Genomic DNA, 19,238 nt, shown 5'->3' with positions numbered 1-19,238 from the left:
TTACACCACAAGCACATCCTTTCTCCAATAATTTCATAAATATATACAAAGAAATGTAATTTTAAGCTCAATTTCCTTTAGATAACTGCCTGGAACGTCCTACAATCAGAGCTGAAACTGTCAAACCTGATTTCTCCAAATGAGTTTTATACTATTCTAAACAACAAGAGAGTCCTATAAATCGTGTTTATGCTCCAAATTTATTGTTCTCTACACAAATGTTACATTTGCAAGATGTTGATTTACTGTTGCATGTAACTTCTCCTGTTGCTCTGACCATTTTATTCATTTGGATGTCACTTCATGACGACGTGTTTCTACCTCTTGGCCAGGTCGCCCTTGTAAATGAGATCTTGATCTTAATGGGTTTTTATCTGGTTAAGTAAAGGCAATATTGCAGAGATGCATTGACTTTGACCATAAATGGGCATGTCCCGTGGTCAATATGTTGAATAAATGAAAATATGTGTTCTGTATCATGAAGAAAAACGCTACAAGAACATGTTAAAAACGAATTTTATCAGAGTTGACAAGGGGAAATATTACCTATTTTCTGCAAATGAACATCCTTAAATGTGATCTTCTAAATGTCAACTTTATGAGCCCAAAGTAAGAATGTTTCTCTTTTGCTTCATTGTTGGTTAATTTTGAATTTATTTTGAAATACCCTTTATTGCTTTTCAACTGACTCTTATTTTTACGGTTTAATTCCAAAACTTTTTCATTTTGCATCTCTAAATTAGTTGTTTTTACCGAGTCCTTGTAAAAAAAAATAACTAAATAAATAAATAAAATGTCACCTTCTGGAGAAAAACCAAGTTCATGATGGGTAATAGACCTAAAAAAAAAATCCACAAAGTTGAACTTTATAAACCTTGAACACATTGGAGCAGTTTGTTAAAAACAAATTACTGCCAGGTTTTTAAACAGGAGAGTAGTGTGACAGATACTACTATTATCAAAGGAAAAAGGAAGTTTTATAAGGTTGGGAATCTTTGAAATGGAAAACTTAGTGGATAAAATGGTTCCAGATCCAGTACACGACCATGATAATCAAAGGGGCAAATCAACCTGGAACCTTCATAAATGTCAACACAATTACAACCTTTGTTTCCATTAAAAGGACAGTTCTGCGTCTATTTCACTGCTTTTTGTAGGAGTTAAAACAAAGATAGTAAAAAGTTTACACCGATTCTAAAGGAGACCAAATAAACCCACAGGTTCAGATCATCTTACTGCTTAGAGAAAAGTACAAACTGTGGCAAACGGCTCACCAGATCCTCATGTTTAAAAATCTAGTAAATGCATACATTTTTGTTGTTTTTTTTACTTACATTTGGAGGCGGTTTGACAGTAAATATTTAGGATTTCATTGTCTGAGCTCAAAGAGAAACTTTCCCTCGTTTGTGTCTGTTTGGTCCAAATTGGTTTCCTGGAGAGTTCCTCAAAGAGGATGGAAGCGTTTAGCTTCATCTGCTCACCAGATCTTGAGGATAACCCACCGGATCTGCCAGCTTCAGGGCATGTGTGCTGGAACGGTCCACAATCGGCTGGTTACTTTCAATTTTTATCCAAACGGCATTCTTGAGGAAGGCTAAATTCATTCCAATGACACACGGAATCACCTACTACAAAAAAAAGCTCCATCATTGTCCCTATTCTAATCAGTTTAGCCACTTTTTACAATTGTTTAGCTTTTGGTAATGTCCCGTTATCTCAGCATGTGCGCACAAACAAAATTAAGCTAGCATTTACTGATAATTACTGATCTGACAAAATAAGAATTAGCTTCAGAACTATTAACCCCATCAGGGACAAATTAACTTTAACAGGAAAAAAAAAAGTGATATTTGGGAAAAAAATATCATATGGAGCATTAGCTAGTTAGCATGTAGCTAACGCCTGTCCTAAGACGCCCAATCCAATGAAAATTGGGCTTTTTGTGGCATTTTTCTCGTCATGAAGAACGTCTTCATTTTCCTAGTCGAACTAACGTCTGCCTCTTAACTATAACAGATATTGCTCCCCGTTTTTTGCTATGCTAACGTTAGCTTGGGGGTGCGAGGCTCTTCCCCTACTCTTAAAACATCTCCCTTATCCTCCAGTTGTTGGGGCATTTGTAGGGGTAGGAGAAATATTTTTTTTAAGGGCAACTCTTAGGGACTTTTCATTGCGTATCCCTCCACCACAAAGGTGATACGTGTTGTGCTGTGCCACAGGAGAAACTCATTTCTTCATGTTCTCAATTACAAAAGTTTACATTTAAATTCAAATAATGATTTTTCTTTTAGCAGGATTTTTTAGAGCTATAAACTGATGTTTATTAGCTATGCATTAGATGACCGGTGACTATCATTAAGTGGGAGAGTCATCTGAATTTGAAGACACTTTTTCTGAAAGCTCTCCGTTTGGAGGACTAAATGTGAGTGGGACCTGGTCGCAGGCAAGATGGCGCCCAAGATGGCAACAAACTCATCGTTAGCCAGAAGCTGAATTTGTGCATCTATACTAGAAGATTCAAAACTGACCCGGTTCTGGTGGGTTTCTTTTAGGGGAAGAACTTGAACTTCAGTCGAGGACTTCTGGCTAATGATGCTCTGGCGCCATCTTGGGGCCATGTTGTCGTCTGCGTCTAGGTCCTCTTACTAAATGTGGGGAGGGAGAAGCCGTAGGGGTATTGGAAAAAATTCACCGTTTTCCGATAGTTCACGTTTGTGGGAAGCTACCATTATTTCTGTTTTTCCTACATTTTAAAGACCATTTTAAGTGACAAAAGACGAGATATAACAACATTGAACGAAGACTTTAAAACTCAAAAGCTAGCGAGATTGACCAACAATAAATGACGATGTCGTCAGCATAAAGATGATATAATGCATTTAGCAACTTTTCACTCAAGTTGTTGATATAAATAGAGAACAAGATGGGTCCTAGAACTGAACCCTGAGGCACACCTTTCTTAATCTCAAAAACAAGAGAAGTGGAGCTGGTTACTTGTATGGAATGGGACTTATTTGACAGGTAATCAAGCCACAGTTGGTTCAGAGATGCTAATCTTGACCAGCATTTTAATCAGGAGAATGTGATCTGCTGTCTCAGATGTCTTGGAAAGTTAAGGCACTCCAGATTATCAGGCATACTGTCTTAAATCAAAAAAATTAAGGCTTTTAAGTGAGCAAAAAACATGATTAAAAACCTCTTAATCTCACAGAAAAAGGCAAATGTTGGCCAATTTGAATGTGTTAAATATGGGGAAACTTTGTAAATAACTTAAAAAGGCACAAACTTTAAGTTTTATTTAATCTGCTCCATGCGTTTTTGTTAAAAATAAAAGTATTTTCGTTTTTACATTGTATTTTGCTACCTTTGGACTGAACATTATCCTTTAAACTCCTTCCTTGCTGCAGTGCTAAACACACATTCACCCAATATTCTCCCACTTCTTCCATTTGTCTCAATTTTTATTTCAGAAATGTACAAACCACAGGGCAGACTATAATTTTCGTGGTTGGTGGTTCCGTCTGAAAGCAGGCACAGTTAAGTTTTATTGCACGATACGCTGGATCCACAACTTTTTTTGTTTTCCTCTTCTCGTCTGCTTTTGGGTTTTTTGTCAGTGGAAAGAGTTTTTGGGTTTGGTCTCTAAGGGAGTAGTCCTCCGTGCAGAAACCAAAATGATAGAAAATAGAAGTCAGGCTGCAGAAGACAGCAGATGGAGAGCATACCATTATTATTATTGATATATTTATTAATAGTTGCTCTCGATTTATCATCAAAAAGGAAAAATAAAACAAAAAAATGCATCTTTTTTGTTATCAAACCACCATGAGGACAATGATGATAGAAAATGTCACCAAAAAATCCCATATTTTAGGATGTACATTTTATTTTAAATGTGTTTCCATAGTTTTTAACCTGATTACCAAAATAAAGGTCTAAATCTTAAGAGTCTGGACATGAATTTCCACACTTTCTGGCTCCATAAGTTACTAAAAACCATCAAAGTACAAAAATATTTATTATTTCATTTATTTCAACCAATCGGAACATATTTTTCATTTGTCAGATACACACAACTTTGGGTTTAACTATGGACTCCTTGAACAGAGTCACATGACTCCTTGAAAGTGATGACATCACAGCAGGTCTGTGCTAAAAGAAAAGAAAGGAGAAAAAAAAAGAAAGTTCTCCATTATAAACCCGCCTTCCATCAGATTAGTGGTCAACTTTGTTACTCAAAACTCGGATCATTAATTTCATAATCTTTGTTTTTAAAAAAAAAAAAAGAAAAGAATTCTAAATGACGTGTCAATTAGAAACAATAGCGCCAGTGAAAACGGGGGGAGGCTGACATTTGCTGCAAATTTATGAGCCAATATTAGTTATTAGCCATTAGTTTGGTTTCAATGACAGTTTTAAGCCTTTTTATATAGTTATCAAACTTCTTTAAGTCTGAAAATATAAGATTTTGACTAACAAAACCAAAATTAGCAGAAAAAGTACAAATATTTCTAAATAAGTAAAACAAATTTTTGCCATATTTTACATTTATGAAATGTATTCATTTTAATTAAAATAAGCAAAAAAAAAATCAATTAGTCTTTTGTGAAGTTATTTATTAGAAATTCTGATTTTTTTCACTTTAAGATAAAAAAAGTCAGTCATTTTTAGTCAGTTTTTAAGTCAGTAAATTGCAAGAAAAATATTAGCAATGATTTAATTTAGACAGATTTTTATTTAAGAATTACATTTAAATTTATAATTAATCAAGATAAAAAAAGATCTATAATTTAATTAGTTTGCATCATAGAGAAGATAAATTGTTGGCATTTGGAATCTGAGGCAATATCTCACCTTTGTTTGTAAACCATGTTTTAGTTCCAACAATTAAAATGTGGAAATTAAATGAGTTTAAGGGTAAAGCTGTCGTATTTCTTAGCATGTTCATGAGTCTTAACTAAAGACTTGAAACTGTATTCTTGATTTTCAAAATGTATGAAGACATTCAGATAGTCTCCAATACACATTGGTCAAAAGAGTTTTGATGGAGTTGATTTTGAAGGGTTGAAAACTCAGAGTCACATGACACATTCTTTGCAAAATTAAGCCAGAATCTTTAATCTCCATCAAGTTAATCTGCCTTAAAAATAATTTACTGGTTAAAAAAAATATTTTTTCCAATGACATGACAAAGAAAGTTTTTAATAAAGCCTCCCAACTTTTCAAACTCTCCCTGTTCTCACGTTCAGATGTTCCTTTTCATGGAGGAAACCAATAACTGGACTCGCCTGAATGCTTTGCTCCACAGGAGACATTCCTGGTGTTGGACTTCATAGTTCTGATAAATTCTGTGTTATTCCCCTTCTGGATCATGTGACTTTTTAACCGTTTGTCTGCCACTCAGAGCTTCGTACTCAGATTTCTTTTGGATTCAAGCTCATGTTTTGAACCCACATATTAATATTTTCACAATAAAAGCATATACAATTGAACTCTGTTTATTGCACGTGTTGCATCAAAATAAATATTTTTATAAATTTTATTCAAGGAAATTGGATAGCAAATGGATTCATGTATTTGTAGGATATGCAGCAGATTGAAAATGAATTGCAACACAAAGATGACAAGAGAAAAGGGGAACACTCCACAAGTCTAAAAGGAGATTTTTCTTGATATGTCAAAACAAGTCACAACAAACAATTACAGAGAAAAATGAAGACAGGAACCAGAGCATTAAAAGTGGAAGAGAAAACCAGTTTACTGGCCAAATTATGATGTAATTCATTCATCATATCTTTATCTGGAGACATGATGGGTCAGATTTAGGTTGACTGAAGGTTGGAAAAAGAAGCTCAATTTATTTTCATTTTTCTACTTCCTTCATTGAAATCGTAGTCTTTCCTTATCAGACGGTTATAAAGAACAAACATTGTCGCTTTCAATCCTCAGGAACATTGATCTGGAGCCCTGATGAACTCCAGAAATACAAAATATTCTAAAACATTTAAAGAAAAATACAACATACATGCTGTTTCCAAGAAAAACAAAACTTGTAATCCATTAAAAGAACTCAAATGATGACCATAACTGACCAGCAGAGCCTCATAACGCATTTTATTTGGATTTACAGTCACCCATGAGTATCTTAAGAAAAAAAAAAAAGAAAAACAGAAAATCCATTTGACATATAATGAATAATGGCGGGCAGGTTCGTTGTGAGTCATTACCTCTAGAGTGGTCAGGTACTCTAAAAAAGCCAAAAAAAACTTTAGTTGAATGGATTTATGGAGTTGACAGTCTTTAGAGCTACAAATGAGTTTGTGTTTACATGTGTTTGAAGGTTGGCCATGGAGAGTCAGAGGATGTGGAGATAAGTGTTTAAAGGGAACATCAAAGAAAGGTTCAAATAACCCAAAAGTGCCCTTACAGTTGTGTTGAAGAGAGAAACCCCTCCTTACCTTTCAAATAAGAAGTATCTGCTGGCCCCAAGAAGCCAAAATCCCATCAGTGAGTGTTTTTGTAAATATGCTCACAAAGCTAACTTGTAGCTGTATTGTGACCATCGACATGAATAAAGATGGACAAAACAAGGCTGTTACCTCGGGTTCAATAATGCTTTAAATGTCGTAAAAAGGTTTTCATGTCATCCGTCTTCTCCCTTCTCGTTTTTACAGAAAAGCATCTAGAAAAATACCAGATCAGAGAAGTAGGATTGATCAAATCTGAATAATAACTATCCCCAGTTACTATCAAGGTTGGGTATTGTTGCATACATGCCAACAAATTAACTTTTGCAGATTTTGACAAGTTACAAACAAGGTTTGATTTTATTTTAAGTTCGCCAACTTTTAGCTGTGAACCATTTACTGAAATAACCGTGTCGAACTATTTTTTGACGCGTTACTTACAAGATTGTACATTATTGTAAATATGCTAATGTAGCTAATTTGTAGCAATGTTTGACAGGTTACTAACAAGGTTGGGTGTTATCGTAAATATGCTAACTTTGCTAACTTGTTGCGGTGTTTAACCGTTTGATTCGTTACTAGCAAGGTTGGGCATTATAGTAACTATGCTAACGCAGCTAACTTGTAGCAATGTTTGACGTTTTGCTAACAAGGTTAGGAGTTAGCGGAGTCGCAGTAGCCTAATGTTAGTTGCAGGTATTCTTAATCCTCCAATGTGGCTAACACTTCTAAGGTGGCTAACATGTAGCATTACAAAGAACTAAGGAAGTCTGCCAGAAAGACTAATTTCTGACTCTATATGTGATCATTTTAACACCAAATTTCCTTCTTGTAGTTCGGTACGACCTATAGAGTGGAAACTACGTTACATACTGTAGTTCGAGCAGCTTTATTTTGTTGCTGTGCACAAAGAATTGAGACACAAAAAAACCCCAAAATACTGATTTGTCCTGTAAAATGTAAAGGAAGATCTTACACTTGAACAGAAAACTGATCAAATCCACCATATCTAGATTAAAAAAAACAAAAAACATCTTCTCAAAAGGTTTTTTTCTTCTTTAACATGACAAATTAAAATGAAAACAAGTAAATACCTGTGCTACAAAACTTTACATGACAACTTATGTTCATTTTCAGTGCTGTCAGGTCACATCCAGCATTCAATCTACTGGTAAAACAAAGAAGAGCCGGACAGGACTGCAGTCCTCCCACATATATGCAGCTTCCCCCCCCTTAGAGTGTAATGCTACACCGGAGGCCGCCTTGTGGCTCCTCAGAGAATCTTTTTTTTTTTTTCCCTTTGTCTCCGTCTTCACACTCAGTGGGATGAGAGGGTGAAAAAGAAGGGAGGGAGAAAGTGAGAGGAGGAGGAGAAGGAGAGCCACTCTTCCTCAGCGCGCCAGTCCAAGCTCCAAAGGCAGCCAGGCCGATATTCTTGGCGTGGATGCAGCAGCGCTCATGACAGGATTAGGAGCCTGGGACACAGGACCAACTGGAGATCTGCAGGTTCTACTGGAAGAACCCCAGACAGATTCTCACCCGTTCCGGGTAGGACTGAACTCTTAACATTAAGCAGAAGCACTGCAGTTTGAGATTTTGTTTAGATGCAAACATTCCAGTTGATTCTATTTTGGCATCGTTTCTAATATGCATGAGATGCACATTAGATTTCCTGCCAAATAGGGGTTATTTTTTCACTTTTTAATATATTTTTAAATAAAAATGGAGAAAATTAAACCAGTAAATGCAGCTGATTTTTCTGCAGAACAAGAATGATAAACTAAATTAATTTTTAGATGATAAAAACATTCAATCTTATCTTTGGCTGTTTCACTGCGAAGCACATTTTTAGAGCCGATAAAAAAAGTGAACAGAACGTTTTTTGAAACACGGCAACTTCCTTTAAAAGTGCCAACAGAAGCACCCTAATTGAATTTACTTTTCCAATGTTTTCTCTTGTTATGCAACTGGCTGGAGGTTGAGACTTTACTGCCATCCCAGGTTAGGCTCCACTGCCGTCAGAGCGAGAGGTTTATTGACCCACTTTACGTCCAAATTGGTCAGCAAACGCTTTTACGTTTGGAGTTTGTCACTTTTTTTATTCAGGAGCTTTTAGGGTGAAAGGATAAAAGTCTCCACAGGAAACTCAAAGCAGTCTCTTCCTTTTACTGTTCAGCTGTTGGACCCATTTGCACCGTTTTACATGCAAAAATAAATAAATAAATAAAAAGTTACATTCCTCTTGTTTTAGTTTAAGTCCCAAACTCCTGCAGCTCGGCGCTGGAGCGGCATGTGGTTTCACTCTGGAATTCTGCCCTGACATAAAAAATAAAGAGGGGGGTAAAAACTTGCTTGACTTGCAAGTTTACTCTGATTACAAAGTGCACGAGTCCCTTTCACTGGATTTTCTGCTGCTTCAGCTTGCCGTGCTTTTTTGGGGGGGGCTTTGTAGTGCGCGCATGCATGTGTGTGCCGTTACCACCCAGACGGATCTGGAAACAATCCAGATGCAGTTGACAAGAGCTTTTGAGAGATCTGTGAAACATCACAGGACTAGCTTTATGCCTTCCCAGCTCTAATGAACCAGACGCTCATTTGTTTCCAAATAATCAACAAATTAAAGATTTGAAAGTTTTTGATGTCAAGATGCTCATGTTTAGACTCCAGAAATGTCATTTTTCATAAGGATTGACATTAGACAGCCACAAAGTCCTAAAATGATGCTTTAATTTTTATTTTTTTTTAGTCTTCCTTTCTCCAGGCTACAGAGGTGAACTCGTCTGGTTCCAATTAGGCTCTCATGGTTGTCTGAGGCTTCTCTCTTGCTGGCTCCATACAAACATAAAACATGCTTTCCCCCTCTCACCCGCTGCTTTTTCTTTGCAATTCATATACCTTTACTTTTTCAGTCTGAAATTCACCATTTTGCCACACACACGTGGAACTTATCCCAATGGGTGGACATAAAAAATGTCTTGAATTAAATGCCTCACTGATGGACATCTCCACTGTGTACGACGCTTAGAATGAATGGAAGCTCACTCGGTTTCTCTTTTTTCCTCTAAAACACACCGACCTTTGTGTTTGTGAACTCTTTCCTTTGGACGCCTGAACTCTTTCCATCCCCCGAGGTTATTCCAGCTTCCTCGGAGCATGCACTTCCTTTGTGGGTGGCTCAGACAGTTTGCAACTGTTCTGTTGCTAAGTGCAGGTGTGACTAAAACAGAAAGAAAAACATTTTTTTTTTAAAAAGCATAGATATGACATTCATTTACCTGTGCATTCCTTTGCTAATTGCATAGAATGCTAATGCTAGCTTTGTCACTACCCAATCTGTACGCTACGGGAAACCTGATTAGTAACCATCTCAAGCTTCATTTACATTAAGCGGTGTGGTACGGTCCAGTTAATTCTGGCGAGCATTTCTACTCAGTTAAGTCTCGCTTCCACTAAGCGGTTTGCTTCCATGGCGCAGACAGCTAGCGCTCCGCTGGCTTACCCCATTGCATCACTATCACCAAGAAATGTTTGCAGTTCCCTTGCAGACCAGATCTTGCTGTTTGCAGGCATTTTTTTTTTTAGTATAAACTTGTGACTAAAAGAGTACACAGGAAACCACAAAAACCCCAATGCTTACAAACGTTAGCTTAAATGAGCTCTAATGTAGTCACTTTCTGCCAATCAATGGGTAGCTATACCGGCTCCACCCCAATTGTTCCGTTCTACTTTTCAATGGACCTACAACCGATCGGGGCCCTCACAGAAGGTACGGTTCTGCACTGTTGGTCAAGGGTCCATTTTATAATAGAAATGCTCAAAATACCGGAATGAACCACTTAGTGGAAACGAGGTCTTGCGTCATGGTAAAAGTAAAAGCCAACTCCAATCGTATTTTAGTCCATTATAAAAATGTTCTGTAATCTTTTAAATTATGATAGTCGTTTTAGCAAGAAAAAAAAAAAAAAGTTTTCTTGGACATAGTTCGAGTTCAGAAATTCCACTTAAAGTTGTGGGCTCAATTGTTGACCACAAAGTAAGACATTTCCCATCATCCATCTGCTTACAGCCCCAAAATAACATCACCAGCGCAACAAAACCAACAAGCGATATTGGAGTCAGATGCCAACTTGGAAAGGGAAAACAAAGATGTACACTGATCTATTCGTTTGCAAGTAGATACACCAGAATGGAGCAGGACAGGCAGCTTGTGGCCCACTGATTGTAGTTTGTACGCAACTTTAGAAAAAGAAAAAAAAAAAATTTTTGTATTTTTGATCCTTTAGTTTGAATAAAGAAATTCTCCAAAATGCAATTCTTAGCTCAATTTTGTCAATTCCTATACTTATCAGAAAAATTATACAAAAACATGTCAAAAAAAAAAAAAAAAAAAAAATTGAATCAAAGTGGTCTTTAACAGTCTAAACTTACTTAGAAAGCCTCTTGGATCAAGAGTGAAACATCTTCAGCTTTGCGCTACTGCTCAACTATGTAACCACAAGGCGGCCTGTCCCCAGCCCGGGTGAAGTACAGGGTTGTGTCAGGACCAAACGACCTGTACGAGTCAGTGCATCACTGTGGTGACCCCTGATGAGATAGACCAAAAGGTGATAAACAACTTCACCTTAAAAAAAAAACTAAGTCAAGATAAACTTTATTACTACTAAACAATTAACACACTTTCATAAGTACTTTTAAAAGCAGTTTGCCAACTTTGTAATTGAATCTGTGGAATTTTCTGTTTGTGGAGTAACACCAGTGAGGTAGAACTACCTCAACCCAAACAAGTCTTTTTATTGTCCTTCTGACAAACTTGTGTTTTTAACCCATTTAATTTATTTCTATTGGCCTTTATTTTTCAAGCTTAGACATTCATAACAGAATTTAAATTTTAGACGATGACTAAAACATCCTAATGCAAAATATTGCACTCATTCGTTCAATATTTTTCATTTAATTTCACTTTGTTGCAAAGCTTTTGCATCCCTTCACATTGTATCAAAGACTCTTAACAAATGAATTGCATTAGCTCTAGACATGATAGAAGACTTTGGGGGTGCAACATAAAATAGAAACATTGATAACAATAGAAGTAATGCACAAACATACAGAGGCTTCATAAGCAGCTAAGATGTCTCATTTAAATAGGCTGAAGGTCATCAAAGGAACAGGAAGCAGCTGAGATGATTGAAACTGAAAACAGCTGTGACACAACAGGAAGAAGAAGAACACTGGAGGACTTGAATTCATGTCAAAATGAAAAAATAAAAGCTTGCAAAACAAGCTAATTATATGACTAAAAATATAGTCAGAAATACTTAGAAATAAAACACATTGACTCGGAGTAGTTTCCCCTATTATTACTTTAAAGCCCTTCAGCTTTGATTTATTTTTCTTTATTTATGATGGATGTGATATATATTTGTGTTTGAGTTCAGTTTGCGTGTCTTCTGGTCTGGTGAGGTCAAATGAACTGTGGAATCCAAACAGGCATTGAACAGACAGTTCTCTGCTTCTGTTTTTTTTTCTTTTTATGTGCAGTTTCTTGGGATGTTGTTGTAAAAATAAAATATATCAAGAATTTACTTGAACAAGTTCCTTATAGTTGTTATATTGTACAAAGTATCATGTTACAATAATCGCTGAAAAAAAAACTAACTCGTTTTTTTGTTAAATATTTAGGGATTTTATGAACAGATTTAAAGCCTTTCCTTAATCCACTTGAGTCAAAACAAATTAAAAACATTGTATTGTGAAAGAACTCTAAAACTCAATGAAAAGTCAATGAAAACAAAAAAAAAAAACCTTTTCAGTTATTATATTTTGTGACCTACACTGTAAGAAGTGAAACACTGGATCAATTAACAAAAGCTCTGGAACTTGTTTCATTTTAAAATATTAGTTTTTATTAAATTACATGTCTGAGTCGAGTGAACCATCAGCCCAAAATTTTATTTTGATGAAAACAAAAAAATTTAAATGGAATTACAGAACTTTGGTTAATGTGTCACTTTGTTGTAGTCTGGAGTGACTAAGACCAAGTTTGTGCCAAATACATTTGTTCTTTCACTGACATAGTAAACGGGCTAAAATAGTATTAACGGGATTACGACTGAATCCAAATCCCTTCCCTATCTTTAAATGTATCCCTCCAAGTTATGGAAAAAGACAGTGTCTTCAAATTCAGACGTTTCTGCCGCTGGATGACATCATCAATGGTCGCCGGTTATCTTTGTTGGCGCTTAGAAAATACATAACATTGGATTCATAACTTAAAAAATTCCCAAACTGCTCCACTCTTGTTTGGGGTTCCACAGAGCTCTATTTTAAGACTTCTTTTGTTCTCGTTCCTCTGTGTTTTCTGAAAAAATATAGGGTTTATTTTATATTGTTATGCTGATGACAGTCAAATATATTTGACAATGAAAAAAAACGATTGCTTTGGTATTGTCATTTCAAAAAAACACCAAATATTAGTTTGCCTTGAGCTTTTCAAGATTTGTTGACTATCAGACAAAAGGACCAAACAGCTCATGTGGCTCCTCCACACTAGACATGGGACCTCGGCTTTATATTGTAAACAATCTTTGTCATTGGGTTTTATAATGAACGGTTATTTTATACTTAAATGCCAAACTTGCTCAGCGGGAAGATCTAGTTATTTGAGCCAGTTGGTGAAGCTGTTTTTGTTGGAACACCGATTGGAGAAAGTAATCCGCGGTTTCATCACATTATCACGTGATTACGATATAAGTTAATGTCAGACTTTCTTTTCTTTAATGATGTTTCACCACTGTACTTCTGAGCTTCTATCAATTCTATATCTATGATTCTACACCCCTTTCTAGTATATGAGGCCTTTTTTCTTTTAAAGAAAATAATCAATCTTTGAGCAACTTAAATTCCCACATATTTATTTTATGCAGAGCTTAAACCAGAGACATCTTGCTAGCACTCTTTTTCCAGACAGTATCCCAAGAAATTATCTGACCACAAAGGCTTCCTATTAAACCATAACTTTGAACCAGCAGTCTTTTTTATTTTAGACAGCTTTGCTTTGGCAGACACGTGGATTTTGAGTGGTCACATTAGGAATGTGTGTTGGATAATGCAATATGACCATGATTGTAACCTTTTAGCCCTCGTGCTATCCAAGACACGTTAACATTGGGAGTGGGGTCGTCTAGAGCCCACAAGAAAGCACTTTTTTAAATATTTTTTTTTTCATTTCAGACATAAAATCCTGTCCATCTTTGTAATAGGAGGAATAGCACGTCAGTGTATGGGTGGGGTCATCTGGACCCTACAAGATAGCACAAGGATTAGGAGAAGCAACACTTTTAAAGACCTGCAGCTTAAAAAATTGAAATAAAAAGTTTTGCATTGATGTCCACAACTGACTGCACTGTTTCAAATTGGGGTTAAGATCACCCATTTGATCAAGAATTAGCAACAGTTATTGGACAACTTTGGATTTGGTAATGTCACAGACAGCCCACAGAGATGAAACACTGGCTTAATATTTGGCTATGTAGAAACCAACGGTTATGTGGAAAAAAATGGCAAACCAATGGTTACGTAAAAAAACAATAATTACATAAAAATCAATGGTAGTGTAAAAAAACAATGTTTGTGTAAAAAACAATGTTTACATAAAAACAATGGTTACCTAGAACCCAATGACTACGTAGAAATCAATGTTTACGTGAAAACCAATGGCTACATAGAAATCAATGGTAAAGTAAAAATTAATATTTACCTAAAAATCAATGCTTACGTAAAAAATCACTTTTATAAAAAAAAACATGGTTATGTAAAAACTAATGGTTACCCAGAAACCAGTGGCTACACAGAAAAAACAATGATTATGCAAAAACCAATAGATTCATCGAAACCAACAGCTCTGTAGAAACCAGTGACAATGTAGAAACTGGACACATTTTCTCTTTTTAAGGGAGGTGTAATAGTAAATTCAGCTGCATTTTACCAAGGCAAGTTGAAAACAACGTTGTTAACGTTGGAAAAGTGATGGGGTGATCTGGTAGTAGGGCAGTGATAACCAGTGACGTCCAGTCAGGAGAGGCAGCCACCCACCAGTTTTGTTGTACCGGTAATGTCATGTTGGATCTATTAGCTCTAAGCTAGCAGGATCGAGTGGTATAAACGGTGATCAGTTATGGGTGACTGGAAGGGGGGTGGGGTTGCTCCATACCAACAGCACCACTCACAACTAAGAGGTGAATTTCAAAAAAAGTATTGCCGCTCTGCAGAAACTATGTCTTAGAAAATGACAGGTTCATTGATTTTGGCTAAAAACGTCCTAATTGTAATTAAAAGACCACCAAGAACGCTTTGAAAATAGTAAAAAAAAAATAACCAAAGTGAGACTTTAAGTGGTGGTGTAGTTGAGGGCTTTAAGAATCAAAGTTCATATGAAAGAACAGACATCCTAAAGAATAACAGTTTGTTGAAATGGCCATAGAAGCTCTTCAGCAGGATGACGACCAGATGTTTAAGAACCTTCATGGACATCAGACCTGGTGGCTCACAGATCACAACCCCCAGACAGTTTCCAGTACAGTAACTAATTGCACAGTTCTCAGACAGATGAAAACCAGTCTCATGAAAGCGGCTGAAGCTTCAACAAAAAAGTTAAAGCTGGTGTTAATTGACTACAGCTGATGCCGCTCACTCAACGGAACCAAACTAATTAGCAAACGTTGCTAGTTCAAAGGAGGTAGAGCCTCAGTCATTAGTGTAACTAACCCCTGAAATGATGTAAACTTTCCGAATAAAAATAATTTTTACCAGACGTAGATTGTTGCTTTTGTCTAAACGTAAAGGACCTATATCATGCTGCTCCAAGCCTTTCGGGGAAAACTGTATCCATATGTATGATACTATAATGCCTTTTGTCCACTAAAGAACAAATTTTTAATGAAATACGAGTTATTTTTGTGAACTTCTTCCTACATGGAAGTAAGACAATTTGATCTGTGAGGCTCCGCCTTTTGGGTGCCGCCCATTTTATGACATCAACCTCATCAGCTTGTCTGAGAAAACAAACAACATCGGAACTTTTGCAAAGAGTAAAGTTGTGCAGATAAATTAAAAGCGATTTGGTGAATACTGCAAGCTCCAGAGAGTGTGTGTTAGCCTGGGGGCGGTGCTGACAACTCTTCCTGGAAGGGGCTGTTCCCCACTTTGTGACATCACAATGCTTATGTTTTATGGATTGGAAGAGGATGGTACTCGGAGAGCAGGATTTTATCCCTTGTCCTCTCTTATGGGGTCCAGATGACCCCATATGAACCAAAAAAGTTGATTTTGCACAAAAAAGGTTCTTTCAGTGTAAAAGATTGTAGAAAAAAATAACACTAATACTTGTCAAAGAAATGCAAACAACAATCAGTTCTAATCCTAGTTTGGATCAGTCAGTTTCAGAAACAAATTTTTTTCTACTAATTTTTCAACTTTCTGAGTGAAGAAAGAGGTTTGTGAGTACCAAAAACCTTGAGTCAATCAAAAGATTGATATTGTTGTTCACCTTTCACCATATACCTTCAAGGGTCACCACAGCTTTTTACTGCTTCTCAAGGTGGTTTGGCAGAGATTGTTTTATTTCCTGACACAACTCTGTATTTTAACCGGGTTGGGGACCGGCACAGGGAGACCCAGACTTAAGCCCCCTTTGTTGCCCTAGGACCCACACCAGAACAAGCTCCCACATGCTAGTCCACCACTTTACCAACTGAGCTTTCCAGGCTCTTATAAAAAGATTGACACCACACAAACTTTTGGTTCTCAAACTGTATGACTCCAGTTATTACCAATAAACTAGAATTTGGTGATTAATTATTGATGCCTGTAGTAAAGGAACAAAAGCTGCCAGATTTTCCTCATTTTAGGTAACTGATGTAGTCGAACAAACTCAAAGAACAAGGCTGAGTGAGAAGGAAACTGTGTAATGATACGTGCTCAGTCTGCTATTCACAGTGGAATAAAACCATCATTCCACTGTTCCAAACTGGGAAACAGTAGGAGGGCTTTGGTTTGGCACAGTCAATCTGTCTTCCTGAGGGTTTTTAGGCTGTTTCATCTGATCTCTCAAAGGATCCACAGCCAACAAATTCAAATAGCCATAATTTTGGACAGTTTCAAGTATCATTGTATGGAAAGACAGAAGCTGCAGAACTGAAAAAATAGACTGTTATGTGTTGAGTTTTATGGTATTTTTGAATGTTTTCACTTTATTTCTTTGCAAAAATTGTCTAAAACGTCACTAGAAGGAACAAATACTCAAAGCACTAAAATAAACTTATATCAAAGTTTGTTTGGTTGAAATTGGACAAATTAAATAATGTAATGGCTTCTCCAGCAAATCCCATTTCTGTTGTTTTTTGTTCAGTCCCCGTTCCACTCTGGTAAACTCCTGTAATTCCTTCAACATGCGCCTTGTTGACATTTCAGACGTCTTTCAACAAACCACCTGAACAAATACGAGGAACATCTGCTGTACCTATTAATGCAGCGATCCTGTTGAACTACAATTCTCACCATTGCCTTTTTTCTGCGTTAATGTGATTCAGTTTTAAAGAAACACTCTGATGAGAATTGTGTGGCATTTTTTCTGATGATGATGATGGACATCAATAAAGTAAATTCAACTTAAATTTGAGTGAGAGTGTTGAAAAAGTGTCTTAAAATACCAAAAGAAAATCACTATGATTATGCTTGGTTAAAAGCAACTTTCATATGAGATACAGTTAATGTTCTGATCATTCAATAAAATGTATTTTAACAGTGTTATTTATGTGAAAGGTGTATTAATATTCAGATAAAGTTTTTTCTAAGTCACAATCTTAAAAAAATAAAAAAATAAGTGAAATATTGACTGGTTGCAGCTTGTTGCCCTCCCAGCGTAAATTATTTTTGTAACAAATGCGATCTTTTACAAATGTTATTTATGCACCTGCAGATAAATGGATCCATGTACGTCTTTGTTTTCCTCATCTAAGCTGGCATCTGACTCAAAACTGTACAGCTGGATAGCTCCAGTACTGTTTTTATCCGCTACGCTAATGTTAGCTTGGGCTTGTGAGGTGCTATAAGCTAACGGGAGAGAGGGTAAACAAAGGGCTGATGGGAAATTAGCTGAGGCTAGCTTGAGTGCCAAAAGTCTTCTCCACAACTCAGAGGAAATGTTTTATTTTAAATTTTGTTGCACTGTTAGTGTTAAGTTGGGTATGTGAGCAGCTGTAAGCTAGCTAGATAGCCTGTAAACAGGAAGGAGTCAGAAGAGAATTTCTAATGAATTACTACCACTCTGTTGTAACTATGCCCCAGAAAATAACCAAATTTTTGTGATTTTGGCTAAAAATGACATAATGATAATTAAAGACAACCGAGAATGCTTTGAAATGGATCAAAAGTTGACTGAAGTGGGTCTGTACTTTCTAACCAAATGATTATAGCATAGAAGTAAAGTACAAAATTTACTTGAAGGGATTCTGTTTTCACTGGTTATTTTTCCTTCATACCCGCAGGTTTGACCAGCCTCCTGTGTCCCTTCACTTCAACCCTCCGGAAGCCTCTTTCTCCACCCCCTCATCATGCGCGTCATCACCTCCCTCCTGCTGCTGATGCTCATCTGCTCGGCTGAACCCCGGAAAGGCCCGCGGTCAAAGGATGGGGAGAGGGGCCCAGCAGGCAAACTGAAGGGGAAAGTGCGGGGCAGAAGCAGAGCTGGGGTCATGAGGCGTCAAACTCAGGAGTGTACGGAATACACGGAGGCGGGGGAGAAGTACCTGGACTGCCAGGGCAGGCAGCTGTCCTCTGTGATGCCGAATTGGCCCAGAGATATTCAACACCTCCTACTCGCTAGAAACAAGTTTAAGGTATTTAAGATGTCGGCAAAATGGATTCAGTGATATATTGCAAGTTTTTTTATTTGTCAATTCTGGTATCAACTTAAAATACTACTGACATTTTTCTTAATCGAATATTTAAAAGCAAACATTTAGTTTAGTGTCTTCTTTTTGTCTTTCACTTAAACTCTTGACCACTAGTTGGCAGCACAGCATGTCGCTTTCAGGAACTCTGCCTCAAAACAACAAGAAAATCTTGCAAGAACCCGAGTTGGAAGCTTGAGTCACATGACTTAAACTCGAGTCAGACTCGAGTCATGAATTTGACGACTTTAGACTTGTTGACTTGTGACTTTAACATCCAGAATTTGTGACTTGATTGACTTTAGCCCTCTGACCCGGAAAGACATTGATAAATAAATAAAGTTATTAAAACCACACATGTTCTGTGTAAATAGTATTACTCCAGTCGTTGAAATGACTTGAAACTTTAATAGTAGGACTTGTGTCTTGACTTGAGACTTGTTGATCTTGACTTGTGACTGGACTCTGGACTTTACTGCTTTTGACTTGGGTTTTGACTAGGACTTCAACATCCATAACTCGTGACTTGACTCTGACTTTAGCCCTCTGACTCTGAAAGACGTTGATAAACAAAAACAATTATTAAAAGCACACCCGGCCTGTATAAATAATATTACTCTTTCATTGAAATGACTTGAAAAGACTTGAAATGTTAATAGTAGGACTTGTGACTCGACTTGAGACCTGTTGATCTTGACTCGTGACTTGACTCTGGACTTTACTGCTTCTGACTTGGGACTTGACTCGGACTTCAACATCCATAATTTGTGACTTGATTGACTTTAGCCCTCTGACCCGGAAAGACATTGATAAATAAATATTA

General features: G+C 36.8%; 1 protein-coding gene and 1 long non-coding RNA gene across 4 annotated transcripts in view; one reads left to right on the top strand and one right to left on the bottom strand.

Moving 5' to 3' along the window:
• Positions 1-3,829: 3,829 nt before the first annotated feature.
• On the bottom strand, positions 3,830-18,346 carry LOC112157864. 2 transcript variants are annotated; one of them, XR_002921234.2, is made up of 4 exons: positions 18,272-18,346; positions 18,005-18,178; positions 9,544-9,684; positions 3,830-4,152 (listed from the first exon to the last, which is right to left on the bottom strand). It is a non-coding gene; the product is annotated as an uncharacterized LOC112157864 (long non-coding RNA). The 2 variants fall into 2 exon arrangements; XR_004947173.1 differs by lacking the exon at positions 3,830-4,152 and having other exon boundaries at positions 9,203-9,684.
• Positions 6,207-19,238, top strand: part of lrrc17 (leucine rich repeat containing 17) — a 33,804-nt gene continuing 20,772 nt past the window's right edge. The window contains exons 1-3 of one of the 2 annotated variants that reach the window (XM_024290902.2): positions 6,207-6,400; positions 7,605-8,015; positions 18,011-18,361. In XM_024290902.2, coding sequence (XP_024146670.1) covers positions 18,077-18,361 — 285 coding nt within the window. In that variant the 5' untranslated portion in view covers positions 6,207-6,400; positions 7,605-8,015; positions 18,011-18,076. Of the gene's footprint in view, positions 6,401-7,161; positions 8,016-18,010; positions 18,362-19,238 lie in introns of those variants that run through there. The other variant, XM_036210242.1, reaches the window with a different exon arrangement.

The sequence above is a fragment of the Oryzias melastigma genome, linkage group LG23, assembly GCF_002922805.2.
Source record: "Oryzias melastigma strain HK-1 linkage group LG23, ASM292280v2, whole genome shotgun sequence".
NCBI lineage: Eukaryota > Metazoa > Chordata > Actinopteri > Beloniformes > Adrianichthyidae > Oryzias > Oryzias melastigma.
The sequence above is the reverse complement of the archived record's forward strand: the minus strand, read 5'-3'. Positions and strand labels throughout refer to the sequence as shown.